This window comes from Schistocerca nitens, chromosome 1 (genome assembly GCF_023898315.1).
Source record: "Schistocerca nitens isolate TAMUIC-IGC-003100 chromosome 1, iqSchNite1.1, whole genome shotgun sequence".
Taxonomy (NCBI): domain Eukaryota; kingdom Metazoa; phylum Arthropoda; class Insecta; order Orthoptera; family Acrididae; genus Schistocerca; species Schistocerca nitens.
Window position 1 is genome coordinate 408,330,175 of NC_064614.1, and position 20,747 is coordinate 408,350,921.

Genomic DNA, 20,747 nt, shown 5'->3' on the forward strand with positions numbered 1-20,747 from the left:
GTGTGGCCATGCATGGAAGTGAAACATGGACAATGAATAGTTTGGACAAGAATAGAATAGAAGCTTTTGAAATGTGGTGCTACAGAAGAATGCTGAAGATTAGATGGGTAGATCACGTAACTGATGATGAGGAGGTATTGAATAGAATTGGGGAGAAGAAGAGTTTGTTGCACAACTTGACTAGAAGAAGGGATCGGTTGATAGGACATGTTCTGAAGCATCAAGGGATCACCAATTTAGTACTGGAGGGCAGCGTGGAGGGTAAAAATAGTAGAGGGAGACCAAGAGATGAATACACTAAGCAGATTCAGAAGGATGTAGGTTGCAGGAGTTACTGGGAGATGAAGAAGCTTGCACAGGATAGAGTAGCATGGAGAGCTGCATCAAACCAATCTCAGGACTGAAGACCACCACAACAACAACAACAACAACAACAACCATGTTACAAATAAAGGATGAGGGGAAACACTGAAAAATGCTCATGACCTGCATATGCAGAAGGCAGAAGCAGCAAAGTAGTGTCTCAAGCATAGCTAAAGAACCCAAAGGTACCTCTTCCTTCAGTAATCCTCGTGTACCAAGTCTTGTACCTGAATTTAACATCTAAGTATAAATGTAAAGAAGCAGATGAGAGATATGTTGCTGCTGTTGATTTGCTCTTCTTTGCTGCCAATGACAGAAGTGCTCGTCTTGGAAATGTTTGGGTAAGCTGACTGTAAAGTATTTCCTTAAAAAACTTCTTGAAATGAAAATGTACGAAGTGGACATGGTCCAATTTTGCTCCAAACCCCAGCTGCTCTACAATATGAGACCACTTTTCTGTCTAAGTAACTAATGGAAGGCAAAATTCACTGATATGGATACTTTTTTTGATTTGACTTATTTACCACATAAACTGCATACATCCCAACATTAAGTTAGCTATAGAAATGGAGAAGGAAGGAGAGCTACCCTTCTTAGGTGTTCTAGCTGAGTGGAGGTAAGACAGCTGGCTTGACCACTTGGTGTATCATGAACTGACCCATGCATACCACCATCTCAATGAGCACATTTTCCATAATCCTGCCTAATAGAGAGCTGTGCAGAATATTTTGATATAAAGAGCTAAAAGAATATTGGACAAGAATTACTTTTGAGTCAATCCGTTCAAACATATTCAAGAAACGCTACAAGATCAGCTCACGACATTCCTTCATTTCTGTGGAGCAACACTGAGTAAATTCAGATGAATTTTAAAAAGACGTGGTATTAAAACATTTTAGGTTGCCTAAGATCAAGGAGATTTCGCACCCTGTGAAGGATAGTCATCGACTTACGAGTCCCAGGTGTAGACAGACGTACAAATGGATGATGCCCAAATAACATAGCAAGCATTACATCAAGAAATGCATTCCATGTGCCCAAAGAGCAGATCTAAGCTGCCAAAAGACTGCATTGCAACAACTACCTGAAGCTGGTAAACCTTTTCAAATTCTTGGAATTAATAGGTGCAGGTCTTTTGCCCACACACCAGTGGGAACATGATATATGCTCAAAATTTTCAATCATTTTAGAGTTTTGTAGCTTGTGCCATTTACTGCATATTAAGGAGCTACGGACCACTGACAGGTGAACGGCCACACTGAGATGGTTCATAGAATGACAAATAAAATGTTAAGTTATGTTAATTCACAACACATGGATTGGGGCGATCTACTTCCTTTTGTAACTGGGGCATACAACTGAAAAGCTCATCAAAGCATGGGGCAGTATACCTACAAGGTTATTTTTGGTCGAAAGATGCCTTCAATCTTTGACTTTGTCAAGTGACCCCAGGGAGGAGATGTTTCATAAGTAAAAGATTTTTCCAAATGTTTGAAAATGATTTGGCACCAGGTACAGAAAGTGAACACAAAAGTTTTAAAGTAGCAGGATAGAGCTCATAACAAAACACAATATTACCAAAATACTGTATAGGCCAGTGGGTCATGTTAACCAACCTTTACACATCCAAAGGGGAGACAAAGAAATTCGTGATGTGTTATCAGGGGCTGTTTCAGATGCCATCACCAGCAAGTGTAAACAGTGTCGTTACGCAAACTTAATAAAAAGAAGTAAAAAAATCCCTTAGAATACCACACATGGCGAGGATAACAATGTCATAAGAAGCTCCTGAGAAATTAATGGTGAGTGCAGGAAGGATGAAGGGGGCGACTGAGTACCTCAAAACAAATATTCTCTCCTCTTGGCTGTAGTTTAACCATAGTTTTTAAACATCAATAATTTATATTGGCTAATATTCATATAATTCATTTATGAAGCTCAATCACACTAAATTCCAATTTTAGATTAAAAACACCGAACTCCTTGAGATTTAATGAAATTCTTGAAATTAACCGATATTTCCCTTTTTCCAGATAAATGTAATTCCTTGAGAATTCCAGGTTTTCCTAAAGAACGGCCACCCTGGTAAAGGTGAAGATTCCAAATGTTACCATGATTGTTCACAACGGTCACATCTACCCTTTTTGGAGGTGTGTCAGATCTGCTCTCTCTCTGACAGCAACTTCTGCTAAAGGACAGGGGGGAGGGGGGGGGGGGAGATTAGTAGGAGAAACAAACAGAAAAAGGCAGGGAAATCAGGGCAGTAAGTCACTAACATGACACATCACTACAAGCTTCGGCCGAAAGCCAGAACAATAAACTAACACTAGTTTTCCTTTCCCTTACGGAATGGAGTGGTCCAATCCCAGGACAATGAAAGGCAGTCCCAGCGCCAGGCATTGAGCCCAGGATGGTAGTGAAAAGGAGCATGAAGATATTCAGATATTTGTCCTAATGAGATTGCTGAGCCGGTTGAGAATGACAGAAGCACTTGACATACTTCCTTTGACAGGAGGAGTCTTATTCAGGCAACAGCCAGACGTGATCACATCAGACAATTAGTGGACTTTAAGGCTAGATTTCAATATGTGGGAAGTAAAATACTAAATTAGGTGGCTGTACAGTACTTTTGACAGGCTACAAGTTATGACAGGTAATAACACAAAGTTCAGAGATGTCCAGGTGAATTACTGAAATCAGCTTTTACTCAACTACAGAGTCAGCTTCGCCAGACCATGGAGATAGTCCTGAAAGGGGGGTTGAACAGGCATGGGCTGCTGCATACTAAAAACATCTTCACAACATCTGACTCAGATGACACTGAATAGATCAACGAAACCTTGAAACAGCTGCAAGCCGATGAAAATGCTACCCAGAATGCAATAAACTCACATATCACCCAGCTTGCCAGCACAGAAAATGACATGATAAATAACACCAGGCAACTGTAATCTTTGGCAGGTGCTGACCCATGCAAAAAATACGCAGCGAATTCCTTGAACCCCAAGTTCATCATATTGAGGCTGGATACACAATTAGCAACTGCTGGGCTACTCTGCACTCTTTTGGATATTATTGCCAACACCCATGTAGAAAATACTGAGCTGCAGGATGCATTATTACATGCAGTTTGGGGACACTTAACATCCATATTACTACCACCTGAGCAATTCATAGCTGGATTGTGAAAGGTAAAGGAGAAGCTGCCTGCACTGCTAGAACTTTTAGTAGCCACCTGAAAAAGAGTCCTTACCATTCTACTATGGTGTCCACCTGGGTTCAAATTCAATTACCAATGTCATGCAACGATTGCAGATTCTAATGTTAGGCCCTGCACACCTATCCTGTGTATTGGGAAGCTCTGATGAGTCTTGTACAATTAAAAAAAAAAAAAAAAGTACATAAGACATTGTCAGTAACTTTGAACTGTCAGTTCCAACCCTGCTCTTAGCACAAAAATTGTTGTTTTGCTGAGCTGGGCCAATTGCTATCTGCCACCCACCCCAACACACCAGATACACACCGTACCCATGTCATGCAAACTTTCATTATTCCATCACCAGGATGTCCCGACAATGTGCCCATTGGAAATAACTGTAGGAAAAACGGAATTCTACCATGAAGTACGTTTACACTGGATGTACTCAGTTGCACAACCTGTAGCTATAATCATCACCTGCTACAAACAATGGGGAGGCACACAAAGTATGGAATTACAAAGGCAGAGAGTGTTAATTGATGGCACCCAGTGAAACATTTCTGGACCCACTTTCTGGCTATCCACTACTATACAGGAACCACTATCCTGAATCTTACCCACACCTCAATTTATTTATCCGACCAAAATCTAGAAATCCTACCTTTCCAGAACCTTACATACTTCGACAACATGACAGATCCGACCCTGCTTGCCTCTCTAGACGAAATGATAGCTATTCAGAATGGCCACATAACACAGATCATCATCTGGATCATGTGACAAAATACAGGACAGAGAACCACCGCCAACTCATAATGACAAGGACTTTTACCTCAGATATTTGTGTAATTATTGCTGTTATTGGCACTGTAGACTACCAGTTCAAATGAAAGGTCACCCAAATCCTGACACTGCACACCTTTAGCCTGCAGATTCCATGCAGGATCCAAGGCAATGTACAGAATCACACTTAAGCAACAACCCAACAAGAAAACCAAGCATAAAATGTAATTGAACAGGACACCTAGTGTAAGCAGGCATAATTCAGCAGAGACTGTGACTGAAAAAATGTACTGCAAGTCACTGAAAACAACAGTGACTGTGTCCCAGTTTTTCCAAATCTAGGGAGCAGATTTCCATATGAGGGAGCAAAATATAGAAACCCAAGACTCAGAACATAGGGTGGAGCCAAGGTCGCCACTGGGCGAGGTAATGAGTACACATCACAACAGCCATCACCCTGCCGAGTACACTGCTACATCAGAATGCTCATCCGGCCAGCCAGAACAGTTACTATAAATGACCTATTGCCAGTTACGACACCCGGCTGCCTTTGGGAAGATACCAACACCTTAACAAATATGGTCACAACAAGAGGCTTCGGCATGATGCACTAATAATGCTGCCTTCACGCATTCAGCAGACGGCATCGCATTTAAGTACTATCCCACCATCATTCATCAGCGATCGTGGACTGTGATGTATGGTCAGTCCTTGATGCTCAGCCCCGTGGACATAACGCGTTGTCACTGCCACTGCTGGGCCCTGAATCCCTGCTTACCACCTGAATGCCTGCTCAGGGAGCTGCGAACCACCATGCCACCAGATGAGGGGACAAAACGAGGAGTTGCAACCTGCCCTGCCCTCACTGGGAATATAACATGGATCTCCGGCACTCTTGGGCTCAGAGCATGACACTGCCAGAGCCTTCATCATTACAGCCTGCAGTGGTGTGAGCCAGCACTATGGGCCTTCCCACGACACAGCAATAGCAGCTGCTGCAAGCGTCTGGTCAGCAGTCAGGTCCAATGCATCCAGCCCTGTGGAATCAATGTATACCCATACATAAAGTAGCACTGCAGTCCTTAACCGCCTTCCTCAATTGTTGGACCTCCTGCTTCATGGCAGCAAACCATTGGCCTGCCATCTGCTCACCTCCTACATTTCAAAAGAACTATAACGGCATTTGCCTGGGGTGATTTATCAAAATCTCGGAAAATCGAAATCAGGATGGCTAAGCACATATTTGGATCGTCACCATCCTGAATGCGAGATCAGAGTGCCACTGCACCATCTCACTCCATTTCACCATAACAAACTGTGTAAGCGTATTGTCATATTGCTGGCTTAGTTGCAGAGTATCTTTGCAGGCAGTGTGTTTGCAGAGTTGAGCATGGGACACTGAACTGTTATGCTGTGTTGTGGTAGTTCTGCATGTGAGAGGCTTTGTTACTATGGAAGTTCAAGAGCTATTACAGTAAAGTGATGAAATATGAAAGTGAGTCAGAGGGAAGTGTGTAATGATGCAATTAAAAATGAGCAGTGCCGCTGATAACATATTTGTGTATCTTTCGTTGCGTGTCGCACTGTACATCAATCATCTGCACTGTGTTCGGCTGCTCAGAATGAACTAATGTCGATCAGCAATATAGTTTACCACAAAAGAGAGTATTCAAGTGCCAGTATCTTGTAGTGAGCGCGAGAACGTGCGTTCAGTCATCGCGTTTTCGCATCATCAACAATCAGCCGCACCGCGACGGTTACGGGCACGCTCGTACAAGTGAGAACCGAGAACTGAAAAATTAACTTTATGAACAGTGTTATATTATTACTAGTGTCAAGGAGGACTGGTACCAGATATCTGTCTATGCGTGGTGAGCATAAGAACTTTCGTTTGATCATTCGCTTCCGCATCATCAAAAATCACCCGCTTCGTGTCAGTTGCACGTATGCTCGTCCAAGTGATATTGTGGACAGATAATCACCAAGTACTTAACTGGCATAGTCACTTATGACTTATAGAGTGTAAACAGTGCAACCTGTGATTTCCATATCGACTCAGAATATAGATGTTCATACCAGACATAGGACAGTGCTGTGCTTAACGTTGAATGGCTCCCCTAAACCCACTTGCATACTTAGATACGTAATTTCAGGCAAGCCAGCAGCAGTGTGGAGCAGAACAGTACGACCGTTGCGGGATTATCAGGTACGTGGTGTGGACAGGGCGCAAGAAGTGGCAAGCATAAACAGAGAGAGAACCCCCTCCACCACCACCACCATTTGTACCCCCAGGTGTGTTACAACTGGATGAGTTTGTTTTCATGTCAGCAGAAGTCACCGACATCCTCATAGAGGGGCAAGCCTTTTAACAAACTTTCCTTCTGTTTATCCAAAAATGTGAAGAAGTCACAGGCTGTGTGTGTCAACAAATACAAAGATGTTTCTAATTCTGTCTTCATGAACAAGTCTGAAAGAGAGATCTAGATAGTTTAATTATCAGTTTATGTTTGTCACAGTGCTGCTGCTGCTACCAAATAAAATGTGGTGATGAATAAGGATATGACTGCCATCAAATGTTTACAAAGCAGTTACCGATTTCTTTCATATAGCCAGCAGCTAAAAATATGAACCCTTCTTTATTATTTTGTTGCAACAAAATTTCCACAAATACAGAAACTACAAACTGAAATTTAGAATCTATCTACCAAATTGACAAGTTTTCTTATTTTTACTGGGAATGAAACAAGACTGGACTATGGGCAACTAGAAAAGTACAGTTGCTGCTGCTGTTCATTAACAAACTCTGTCTAGTGTACAAAATGAAGGTGAGAGTTTTGACAAAGTTCCCTATATGTCAATAACTTTTGACCTTTAAACATCTCATCCACAAAATTTTAAAATTGCAATAAATGATATTGAAACATTTCTTCTGTTGTAACTAATACAGAAATCATTTTGAATGATAATTAATGTGTGTTACATACAATTTCTACAAAAAGGATGCAACAATACTGCACATTAACTTTAAATGTGAACATTTTGGATTAGGCTTTACCGTGAGTGTTATTGACATTAAATGAAACAAGTTTACTGCTACCAGTCTCCGTTTTACTTATCTCCAAGACACATTTCAAAGGCTTAAACCTCCATCATTGGGTGGATTTACATTAGTTAGTATGACATTTGTGTGTGTGTTGTGTCAAGATTTTTTGGAGGAACTTGTGGCACTGTCTCCAGTGGTCACAGATTCCTTTCGCTGTAGTAACACATCACATTTAATACTGCACATTTTTAAGTACATCAAAGCGAAGCCACGGTCTATAGTGAAACATTCAAATCGGGATATGGTACATACTGCATAACGAAATTATGCAAAACAACCAATTAAGCAAAACAACCAATCGACCCTATTACATTTACATATAAAGAGCAAACGAAAGTGAAGCAGTTGGTTATTAATTTCTACTGTGCAGCAAATCAGGTTGTTTTTATGAAGAGAAAGTGCAATAGTTGAGATCACTTTTCATGCACTTACTTTGAACTTTTGTATTTTTGTGTTTATTTCTTTAGGACGTCCTATATCCCTTCCATGAAGATCTTCACTGTCGAAGTACTCCTCAGGGCTTATGTTACATGGGTTTCCCACATGACAGTATTCCTCCTGGAAAACGAAGTTAAGTAAATACAGTCACTGGCAGATTATATGCAGCAAAACATAAGTTAGATCTAAACTACATGAGTAATTTTATCAATTGTGAAGAATTACTACCTGCTTATCATTCTAAAATGGGAAATTATTTTGTGACACCCATTAAATCATCACATTAGTACCTACAAGTGCTTTATTTATTGTTTCAGTGTCTCATTTCCAAACAAAAGTGACTGGAAATTACAGGGTCACAATTCCTAAACTATATGAAATAAAACTGTCATGACTTCTGAACAGTTTGCATTATAATGTTTAAACTGCACAGTTGGCCACAGGGCATGATGGGAATTAGTATGAGCATGCATGGTTTGGTTTAGCGACAAAGCCCATTTTCACTTGGATGTGTTTACCAACAATCAAAGTTGGCGCATTCTGCAATCAAGTAGTCTCTTCACCCTCAACGGGTGAGTTCTCCTGGATGGCACGGTGTCTACCAAAAGGTACATGAAGGTTTTGGAAGATGATTTCATCCCCATCACCCAAAGTGACATTGATTTTGACAAGATGTAATTCGGGCATGACAGAGATTGACCCCCACTGAAGCAGGAGTGTGTTTGATGTCCTGGAAGAGCGCTCTGGGGACCGCATTCAGGCTCTGGGGTACTCAGAGACCACTGGCATGGGCCTCGATTGGCCAGCATATTCTCTGGATCTGAACACATGCAACTCCTTTTTGTGGGGCTATATTAAATATGAGGTGTACAGCAATAAACCCAGCACCAATGTTGAGCTGAAAACAGCCATTCAGGTCATCAACAGCATGACGTTCTGACACTTCAGTGGGTCATGCAGAATATCGCTATTCATCAGCACCACATCATTGTCAATGATGGCAGGCATCTGTTACTCGTTGGTTGATTTCTGGGGGTTGAAGGGACCAGACTAGAAAGGCCATTGGTACCTTTTTCCACTAACATGAAACACCCATAAGGAAGAAAAACAAGCAATGGAGAGGACAAGGGACGACAAAGAACAAGGAGCGCAGACAAAGACCAGAAAAGAATTAAAAGCACACAGTGTGTTACAGTGTCTGGCCAATCATGGGAGGGGGGTGGAGGGTGGGGTGGGGGTGGGGGGGGGGACACTGTAGGCCCAAAAAAAGGAAAAAAAAAAACAACCCTTAGATTGCGCGATAAAAGCCCCCTGCTTGAAGAAAACTCAAAACTAAGCCTGCCATTGCAGCAGGGAGCATATCAGGCAGTGAAAACGAGTGCAGGCCAATAAGATGTGGACCACTGTCAACGCTGATCCACAGCAACATAGAGGTGGGTATTCGCAGTGCAATAAATGACCGTGCATCAGCCAGGTGTGGCCAATGCGTAGCCAGAAGAGAAAAATTGAGTCCTTCCAAGAGGATGGCAAGAGGAAGCGCCACAAACCTGTATTCTCCTTGATGACCTGAAGTTTGTTGGGGAAAGGTAGGGTGCGCCATTCATCACCCCAAGTACCAAGGACTTTTTGCCGCAATACTGACTGGAGATGTCATTCCGGAAGGCCAATCTCCAGTGCTGGTCCACTGATAGCCTGTTTGGCCAGCATGTCAACATGTTCATTACCCGGGATGCCGACATGACTTGCGGACCACACAAAAACCACAGAGAGGCTGCAACAGGCAAGAGTATGGATGGACTCCTGGACAGCCAGACGAGAGTGAGGAAAACACTGGTCGATAGCTCATAAACCGCTCAGGGAGTCACTACAGTTAACAAAGGACTCACCTGAGCAGGAGCGGATATACTCCAGGGCGCGAGAGATGGCTACAAGCTCTGCAGTGAATACACTGCAGCCATCCAGCAATGAGTGTTGTTCAGAGTGTTTCCCAAGAGTAAAGGCATAACCAACTCAACCAGCAACCATTGAACCGTCGGTATAGACTAAGATAGAGCCACGAAACGCAGCAAGGATGGAAAGAAAGCATCAGCGGAGGGCCTCAGGAGGGACTGAGTCTTTCGGGCCCTGTGCTAAATCCAGCTGAAGGCATGGGCGGGGCACACACCAAGGGGGTATGTGCATATGGGCCTGGAAAAGAGGTGGGAGAGGGAAAAACTCAAGTCCAGAGAGAAGAGACCGGACACGAACTGCAATTGGACCCCCTGAACAGGGCCGCCGTTCCGGAAGATGGACGACCGAGTTGGGGAACAGGAGATGGTAATTGGGATGCCCGGGCAATTACAAACATGCGCAGCTTAAGCGGCCAGCAGTTGTTGGCGCCGGATCCACAACGGAGGGACACCAGCTTCCACAAGTAGGCTGTTGACAGGGCTCGTGCAGAAAGCCCCAGTTGCGAGTCGGATCCTGCAGTGAAGGATGGGGGTCAAGCAACGGCAATGCTGAAGGCATTTGGATGCCCGGGCAAGCTACAAACACATGCAGCATAAGTAGCCAGCAGTCATTGGTGCCAGATCAGCAATGGAGGGCCACCAGCCTCCACAAGTATTCTGTTTACAGGGCTTATGCGGAAAACCACAGTTGCGAGTCGGAAGTATGGGGTCAAACAACCACAACATGGTAGGTGAAACCAAACCATAAGCCAGGCTCCCATAATCAAGACGGGACTGAATCAACGCATGATACAGTTGAAGAAGGGTAGACCGATTGACATCCCAGCTGGTGTGACTCAAGCAATGAAGAGCGTTAAGATGACACAAGCAGGTTTGTTTAAGTTGCAAAATATGAGGGAGCCAAGTGAACTGGGTAGCAAATAGCAAGCCCAAAAACCGATGGGTCTCCACCACGGCAAGAGGTTCGCCGCCAAGATAAAGCTGCGGCTCAGGGTGAACAGTGTGATGCCAGCAGCAATGCATGACGCAAGTCTTGGCGGCCGAGAACTGGAAGCCGTGCGTGATGGTCCAAGACTGCGCCCTGCAGATAGTGCCCTGTAGTTGCCGTTCAGCAACCGCAATACCAGTGGAGCTATAGTACAGGCAAAAGTCATCAGCATACAAAGAAGCTGATACGGATGTTCCCACAGCCGCAGCTAGTCCCTTGATAGCAACTAAAAATAGGGAGACACTCAAGACAGAGCCTTGCAGGACCTCATTCTCCTGGACTCGGGTGGAACTATGGGAGGGACCAACTTGCATGCAGAAGGAACAAAGCAACAGAAAATTTTGAATAAAAATCGGGAGCGGGCCCCTAAAACCCCACCCATGAAGTGTAGTGAGGATGTGATGTCGCCATGTTGTATCGTATGCCTTCTGTATGTCAAAAAAGACGGCAACCAGATGCTGATGGCAGGAAAATGCTGTACGGATGGCAGACCAGATTATCGGTCAAGTAGCCAACTAAACCTCCGGCTCACCATGCGTTCGAGCAAATTTCACAGAATGTTGGTGACGCTAATGGGGTGGTAGCTGCCTACCTCCAGTGAGTTCTTGCCAGGCTTCAGCACTGGTATGATAATGCTTTCTGCCATTGAGATGGGAACTCACCCTCAACCCACATACGGTTCAAAAGGACTAGGAGGCGTCGCTGGCAGGCCACCAAGAGGTGTTTGAGCATTTGATAGTGAATGCGATCTGGCTCAGAAGCCGTATCAGGGCAAGCGGCTAGGGAACTTTGGAATTTCCACTCACTAAATGGAGCATTGTATGATTCGGGGTTGTGCGTATGAAATGAACAGCTCCGACGTTCCAACTGCTGTTTCAGGGAGCAGAAGGCCAGCGGGTAATTCATAGCAGCAGAACTCTGAGCATAATGCTCTGCAATCGTGTCTGATTCAGTACAAACTGCTCCATTCAGGGAATGCCCAGGTACGCTGACAGGGATCTGATACCCATAGAGACGCCTTATCTTGGCACAAAGGATGAGACAGTGCAGGAGACGAGAAGTAGGCAACCTGTAAGATGTTGGGTGCAAAGCCCGCTACATGACAACAAGTGGCATGCAAGATCTTCGCGCATGATGGACAAACAAAAAACACCACGTAAGGTATCCTTCCCCAAATGGCACGCACTAGCAACAGAAATTTGCAACACACACAGGCCGAAACGTGTGAGACTCCTTTTAGTAGCCTCTTACGACAGGCAGTAATACCTCGGGCCTATACTTACCCCTGGACCCGCAGGGGGCAGTTCTGTTAGTGACTAAAAACTTGTTAGTGCTCATACTAACAAATCATAGTTATACAGTTATACCACTATATAACATATAACTTGTTACTTCACCAGCTTATCCTAAAAGTCAATGTTTTTTACACCACCCTCTTACAATAACAAAATATTTTCTCCTCAAAAATGGAGAAGGGGGAGGTGGGTGGGGGGTGGGGGGGAGGGGGAGGAACCTCTTGCTTTTCCTGTCATAAATGATTTTCTTATGTTAAAAAAATCTGTAACACCTGAAGTGTAGGATTGCTTTAAACTACATCTCTGTAATATTTACCGTGCTAACTTTTTCTAAAACCGGTGAGAAACGCAAAGCCCGACATTCAGTTTTACTGTACTGGCTCAGACAGTTTCTATATCTGCGTGCTAAAAATGAAGCCACGTTTAATAATTTATACTTTCTGGCATGTTCAAAGACTCTACCATTTCTCTGTTTGTTTCTTTTGTTACAATCTAGCAGTCTTTCACTGATGAAATTCTCACAGAGTTTATAGCTCTGTATTAGACAAGCTACCCCTCAACTATTGACACATAGGGAGTCATGTTTACATAGTACTCATTGTGCATTGGTGAATGAATAATCAGTATAGAGAGGTTTAAGCGATAAAAGTTGATGCCTATAAAAACTGGACAAGATTGAAATATAAAACTGTGATATGCTTACACTGAATTTGGATACATCCTTTATGTCCTGCTGTTATTGGCAGAGGTGGATACATCCTTTATGTCCTGCTGTTATTGGCAGAGGTACTTACATTTAATGAAATCGGTCAGTGGGGAAAGGAACTAAGACACTTTTTAGCGATTTTCACTTTTTTTACATACATGTATTAAACAGACCAAGACGCACCTTACTGTTACGAAATGAACTATGTTTGGCTTCTTCCTGTGGGAATAACATGAGTTCAATTTGTTATATGCTGAGGAGAAAGTAATCAAGTAAGTGACTCAGTTCCTTTCTCCGCCGCATGTTGCGTCCTGCCAGTGAGCTTGCACTACGCCACCTTCAAACTACATAGCGTTGGCTTGTACCAGGCAGGTGCAGAAAGTGTAACAAAACACTAACTTGGTGCCAACTTAGTGACGAGTCATGGTTATTGTTGATTGTTGTTGTAAGTTATAGAATGCCATCTTTCAAAATGTCTCCCAAATGAAAGCGAAATGCAAGTGAACACAAGAAGAAGAGAATCAAGGAGTCAGAGTTTACAGGTTGCCATATAATGACTATAGTGGGAAAGCAGTTTTTGGAAAATCTGCCAGTGCTGATTGCTGGTAAGGTATCAGTATTGACAGTTACCCATTCAACAAATTCAGTGTAATTAAATTCCATTGAATGTACTACATGCTTTGCGATTACTTAATAAATTCCAGGTGCTGAATGGAACGTTTCCAACATATCAGTGAGGATGATTGCACTAAGATGCTTTCAAACTTTTTAAACATGGAAAAAAAATAGTCAGGATATTTATCTACTAGGGTTAATTATGGCAGGTGACTTTACGAAAAGAAGGCCAAGAAAAGCTGTCAATAACATCGATAGCATCAACAAACAACATTCCTTTGTTTACCATGCCACTGTCTGTAGTAGAAGAGTACGTGTCTGCAAACATGCTTTTCTCAGTCTTCATGCTGTATCACAGAAATGTGTTTTTCGTATTTGCCAGTTACTAGTTACCGATCAAATTTCACGGGACATGGGTAGGACAAATCCATGCACAACCAAAATTTCAGAAAATGTAATAAATTTGATAGACACATCGCATCTTTCCCAATCAAAGACACTCATTATGCTGGAAAGGAAATGAAATACCTAGATACGCACTTGGATCTGAAAACTATGCAGGCAATATTCCCTATAAAGTACCCAGAAGTAAATGTGAAACAGACTTCTATAGGAAACATTTTCATGAAATTTACAATTTCCCTTTCAGTCATCCCCAAATTGATATATCTGGCAAACATGAGAAACTTCAGGCTAAGTTAAAAAGTCCACATATCTACTGACTACAGTAGTAAAAGAGCTACACAACTTGAACTGGATATTCACAAACGGCGCAGCAGGACATTTTATGAATTCATTAATATAACTAAGCAAGAATGCACAGGCAGGTATGACACGGTTGGACTAACTTTCAACTCCATGCAAAACTCTCCTCTGCCAAACCTCCCAGTGCAGTAAACATTCTATCTATGTCAGCTGTGAGTTAATCTTTTTTGCATTTATGATACAAATTCTAGGCATTCCACGGTGTGCTAGTATCATGAAGGTGAAGTGAAAAACGGAGAAAATGAGGTCTGTCCATTCCTGTACCACTACACTGAAAGCTATGTATGGAAGAATGTTACAGAAGTACACCTGTTCTCAGACTGGAGCATCTGGTGTAGATAAAAATAATACCGTGGTAAGGATGCGCCTTGCACTGAAAGATACTGAAATTTTTTTTAAAAAAATCACTCATATAATGATCTCTCTCAGATGCTGCAAATGATACACTTAAATATTATTTTTGCCTGGGCTCAAACCAAAATGCAACTGGGCTCCAAACTATCTTTGATAGATTGGTTTGAATTCAAGTAATGAGTAAATCTGCAGGCTCATATTTCTGAGTAGGTTACACACTCTTCTGACACAACAACTCTTTCGTGATACCAGCATCATATTGGAAATTCTTGGGTGGGTTACAAGTAATGGAAGATAGCCAAAAAGAAGATAATACAAACAATATTGCTGAGGTTTCAATCTCCTCCTTCAGAGATAACTGCACACACGTGAGCACACATACCCAGACACATACACCTGCACTGTCCCAGCCAATTAACCAATTTCAGACACTGATATTAGGTGAAGTGGGCAGGGAGGGAAAAGAAGAGGTGGAGGGAGGGGAGGGTGATGACTGGGAGAGAGAGGCAGCAAAGAAATGTGATAGTTATGTGGCACCAGAGATTCTGTCTTGGTACAGCATGAGAAGTTGCCTGAAGCATCCAATGAATTGGAGAAGTGGGTCAAGGTATACAGAGGACGGGGTACACCGGACTAGGGAAACCAATGAGGGAAAAGTGTGGGTGTAGATTAAAGCAGTGTAGTGGAAAGTGTATGAACAGTGGTAAAGAATGGTATGAGGTACTATTTGAAAAAGATTGATGTCAGAAGGATTCCAAGATTGCATAGTGTGTAAGTAAGAACAGTTACCATCCTGATAATTCACAGAAGCTGGTACTTGAGAGGGATCCAGATCTCACCACATGTGAAGTAGCTTTTGAGGTGAGCATATAGTGCTCAGGAGCATATTCCGCATGTTGCTTAACTTTGGTCTCGGCCATAGTGATGATTCTTTTGGGGGAACAGCTGGTGGGTGGTTACGTAAGCCCACATAAAAGGCTATGCAGAGGTTATGGAAAAGTTTGTATGTAACAAATGGTGCGAATTCAGTGTTACACAAGGATGGAGAAGGGTATTTCGTAGGTTACATGGGCGACACAACAGCAATTTGAGAAAGTTGGGAAGGTTGTTCCTTATTTCAAGGCACAACGAAAGGTAGTCGAAGCCCTGGCACAGTAGGTGGCTTTGTTGTTCCAGTCCAAAGTGATATTGGGTAATGAGAGATGTGCTCCTTTGTAGCTGGCTCATGAGAGTGGTTGGATAGTTAGGGCATGTGAGAATATGGCACGGAAGATATTTTGGTGGACTTGGTTTATAGTTTACTGCCTGTATGGGAAGGCACTATTTAAAGACCTTCAACATATTGGCCAAAGGTTGCTCGTCTCAGTAAATGTATTGTCCATGCCATGGATGATCACACCATATGAGAAAGACTTTTTAGCATGGACGGGTTGGCAATTATTTAAGAGGAAATACTACTTGACACTTGGTGGGCATGGTGTGGGACAAAAGTTTCTGTGGAGCCACTGGACAGGTGGAGTTCAACGTTCAGGGGGGTTAGCACACTTTATTTATTCATATCAAAAGTGCTGAATACAAAGCAGAGAAAATTGAAAAAACAGACTAAATACATAACATTAATACAGGCAAAGGAAATATGCGAACAATGTGAGGCAGTTAGTGGCATACAATAATAGTTATATATCAACAGATTAAAAATTCTAAATATAAGCAGATCAAAAATTAACAATCTCAATGGCATTCTCTGTAGCCCGCAATAGGTCTTCCTGCATGCAGGAAACTGGGCACTCAGGACAATTATACACGTGCTTGGTGGTCTGTTTGGTTCCACATTCGCATCAAGTTGATAGGTCCCCAAAATAGTTCCGTTTGTCCATATTATTCTTTATTCTATCTATCCAACCCACTTCTTAGTTGAGGGACTTCAACATTTTCCATTGCAAATTTTCAGCTGTGTGTGTGTGTGTGTGTGTGTGTGTGTGTGTGTGTGTGGAAAAGGGGGGGGGGGGGCTGGACTCTGAAGGTAGGATCCATGATGTGATATCTGCATTCCTGTTTGTCCACAGGTTTTGTCATGCCATTGACGGTGATGCACTATCATTGATGGAAGTTTTTAGAAAGGTCCCCTAGATTTCACGCTGCTCAGAGAAGGCTGTGTCCATGAAACAGATGAGCAGAGTTTGGTTCCACTTTGCATCTCACAGTGTTTGCAGCAGCTTTCTGCCTTATATCTACTGGGGCTATCCCTGCCAGGCTGGAAAGTTTGAAGGTAGGTGTTGCTCTCAAGCATCCTGATGTTCTATATGTCTCATTGAGGGGCAACATCCGCATGCCTGGTGTGAACAGAACTGTACCAAACAGGGCAAGTGTAATCAGCGGCAGGGTAACATAATGAAAGTGCCGATGTCCTGAATACTGTCAGTTGGGCATCCCATCCGCTACTTGTGAGCTTCCTGATGATGACATTGTGGGTGAATACTTTTTATTTTGTGTTTAGGCAGTGCTTCCTTAATGTCAGCACAGGGTCCAGCGTGAGCACCAGATATTTTAGATTATAACAGAGATCCAGCTCCATGACATCCTATATGACTAATTTTTCTGTTGACATCTTTGTTTCGTAGATGAAAAGTGTGTAATTGTTAGATGCCTCCCTACTGTTTCAAAACCTTTGGCTTGAGATATTTGTGCCAGATCATCAGCATAGATGAAGCCTTTTGTCTTACTTTTCTTGCCATCTAGTTCGACATACACAATCTATGGTTCTGAAAAAGAGTTCCTATGAAGCTGGTCATGTCATAGTTTCTCCTTAATTGATATAGTCTGTGCAACACAATATCCACTTACACTGCTCCTGTAACCGAACCCCACTCAAAACTATCCTCAATACTCTGTGTCAGATTGAGGATTTGTGCTGTACAATTTTTATTTGGCCTAAATAGAGCTCATCATGGGATCAAACGTGGCTCAATGGCAAGGCTGAAATGATTTAGCTACACTATTCAAGGATTTTATAAAGATATCACAAAAGAGATAAAAGATTAAAGTTCTTGGCATTGCAAGCTGGCTTACTATGTTTCAGTATGGCAATGATCCTTGTCCTGATTGCAGAAATCTACTGTTTTGTTAGACAGTTATTATTGAATTGCATTAGCCATCCCAGCACACTGAGCAAAGAAATACTGTGAAACAGATGCAAGAGAAGGTGTTAAGGCTGTGGGGGAATGAGAAAAGGGTGTCTTGGCCCTGGGTCCAGATCACAGAAATAACATTAATGAATTTTACCAAGATTAGGTTATTAAGTGGTTAGGAAGGTTCAATCTAGATGGCCCTTAAACAGGTTGGCATATGAAAATATCATTTGATACCCCATGCCACAGATCTGATTGTATAACTCTAAGGATTAGTTTAGGTCAGGTATATAACAAATGAAGTGGTGAATTTTGAGTCAGAAGGGTACTGGGAGAGGCAGTGCTTGACTGTGGCTAGGTTATGTGCATAGGGGGATTTTGGTGTATTGGAGGTGGTGTCAACACTGACAGACAAGGATCCAACTGGTAATATGGTGCAGATGTTTGAGAAGCAATGAAGCAAATTGTTCATTTCCTTGATATTGGATGTTTGGCAGCATAAAATGAGTTGGAGGTGTGGGTCAAGAAGAATTGAGATTCTTTTCATGGGAGCACAGTTATTTTCTAAAATTATTTTCTTCAATATGGTGCCCCGAGCAGTTCAGTTTACGGATTTTGTAAGGATGTAAAAGGTGTTTGAAAGGTGTGGAGAGGAGGCAACAAGGTAGATAGATTCAGCGTAGAAATTCTGGGATGGGCTTACAAGTTTGAGAAGGGCCTTGGCATTGCGAGAGAGAGAGAGAGAGAGAGAGAGAGAGAGAGAGAGAGAGAGAGAGAGAGAGAGAGAGAGAGAGGGGGGGGGGGGTTGGTTGGTTTAAAAGAAGGGGGGGGGGGGGGACCAAATTGGTAGGTCATCGGTCCCTTGTTCCGAATAAAACAATGCCACAAGGGTGAGAATAAAACAAGTGAGACTGACAACACAAAACGGAGAGAAAAGAAAAACCACAACAACAACGGAAGAGCAACAAACACTTAAATACACAAAAGGGGAGAAGACATGTAAGAAACAGGTAGAAGAGATTAAAACAACAAAACAGATTACCATGGCTGGCTGACCATGACAATAAAAAGGAGAAGCCAGCCACCCTGCAACACATTAAAACCTCCACCCTAAAAGCAATAGGGTGGAGGACACAGAGGGACAAAGGACATGCACTAAAATTTAGATCAAATAATAAAACCCATCCTCACAAATAAAACATGAAACTAAATCAGACGATGAGGCATTGTCAGATAAAATTAGTGGCAACGAGTCCGGTAACTGATGAGTCCGTCGCAGCTCACCAAGAGATGGGCCACTATCAGCCAGGTGCTGCAACGACACTGAGGTGGGTCATCAGATCGCAGGAGGTAGCCGTGTGTCACCCAAGCGTGGCCAATGCGGAGCTGTCATAGAACCACAGAGTCCCTGCAAGAGGCCGGCATGGAGGACTGCCACACATTCGTTGTCTCGTCAATAGCACGCAGTTTGTTGTGCGTGCTGGGGTTAAGCCATTCTATCTCCCAAAGCCGAAAAACCTTCCGGCGTGGTACTGAATGCAGGTCAGTCGCAGAGAAGCTGATCTCCATACGTGGTTTCCGTGTAGCCTGTTTGGTCAGCCTGTCGGCAAGTTTGTTGCCCATGATTCCAACATGACCTGGGGTCCAGACAAACACCAATGAACGACCGGACCATTCCAGGTCATAGATGGACTCCTGGATGGTCTCTACCAAAGAATGACAAGGGTAGCACTGGTCAATAGCTTGTAGGCTGCTCAAGGAGTCAGTACATAGAAGAAACGACTCCCCAGGGCATGAACGAGTCTGCTCATGAGCATGAGATATAGCCAACAGCTCGGCAGTGAAAAGACTGCGTCAATCGGGCAAGGAATGCTGTTCAATATGTCCTCCATGGATATACTCAAAGTCAACGTGACCATCAGCCATCGAGCCGTCAGTGTAAACTACTTTGTGGCCTCGGTACATGTCAAGAATCAAGAGGAAGTGGCAGCGGAGAGCCCCAGGGTTAACCGAGTCCTTAGGGCCATGTGAAAGGTCCAGGCAAAGCCGCGGCCTAGCTGTACACCATGGCGCTCTACGTGAATGGACCTCAAGTAAAGGTGGTAAAGGCAAGGACTCCAGTTCGGAAAGAAGGGATCGGACACCAAATGCAATTGGCAGCCCTGACCTGGGCCGCCGATGTGGGAGATGAACCGCCGTGGGTGGGAAAAGGAGACAGTGGTTTGGATGCGCAGGAGAACTACAAACGTGTGCAACGTGACTGGCCAGCAGGTGTGCATGCCTAACCTGCAATGGAGAGACTCTGGCCTCCACAAGGATGCTGGTCACCGGACTCGTCCTAAAAGCTCCTGTCTTTAGGCGAACGCCACAGCAGTGCACTGGGCCGAGTAAACGCAACGCTGAGGGCACCTCCGAACCATAAACCAGACTCCCATGGTCAAGGCAGGATTGAACAAGGGCTCTGTAGAGCTGCAGCAACGTAGGGCAATCTGCACTCCAGTTGGTGTTGCTCAGGCAGCAGAGGGCATTGAGGGTGTTGCCAGCACTTCCACTTAAGCTGACAAAGGTGAGGAAGCCAAGTCAATCAGGTGTCGAAAACCAGTCCTAGGAACTGATATGTCTCCACTACAGTGAGTGGATGGTCATTAAGGTAAAGTTCTGGTTCGGGATGAATGGTATAATGCTGACAGACGTTCATAACACACGACTTTGCGGCCAAAAACTGGAAACCATGGGCTAGAGCCCATGACTGTACCTTGTGTATGGCTCCCTGTAGGCACCACTCAGCAACAACAGTACTGGTGGAGCAGTACGAAATGCGGAAGTCGTCTGCATACAGAGAAGGTAAGACAGATGACCCTACAGCTGCTGCCAGACCATTAATGGCCACTATAAATAGAGAGACACTCAATACAGAGCCCTGCAGGACCCGATTTTCCTGGACATGGGGGGAACTATGGGAGGCACCAACTTGGGCACGGAAAGTACAAACCAACAGGAAATTTTGGATAAAAATTGGAAGCGGGCCTCAAAGGCCTCACTTGTATAATGTGGCAAGGAT

General features: G+C 43.5%; 1 protein-coding gene across 3 annotated transcripts in view; it reads right to left on the reverse strand.

The window, feature by feature from the left end:
- The window catches only part of LOC126249631 (ankyrin repeat domain-containing protein 13D), a 140,462-nt gene that overhangs the window by 34,064 nt on the left and 85,651 nt on the right, over positions 1-20,747 (reverse strand). For all 3 annotated transcript variants that reach the window (XM_049951310.1, XM_049951317.1, XM_049951323.1), the window contains one exon: positions 7,881-8,006. In XM_049951310.1, coding sequence (XP_049807267.1) covers positions 7,881-8,006 — 126 coding nt within the window. The remainder of the gene's footprint in view (positions 1-7,880; positions 8,007-20,747) is intronic.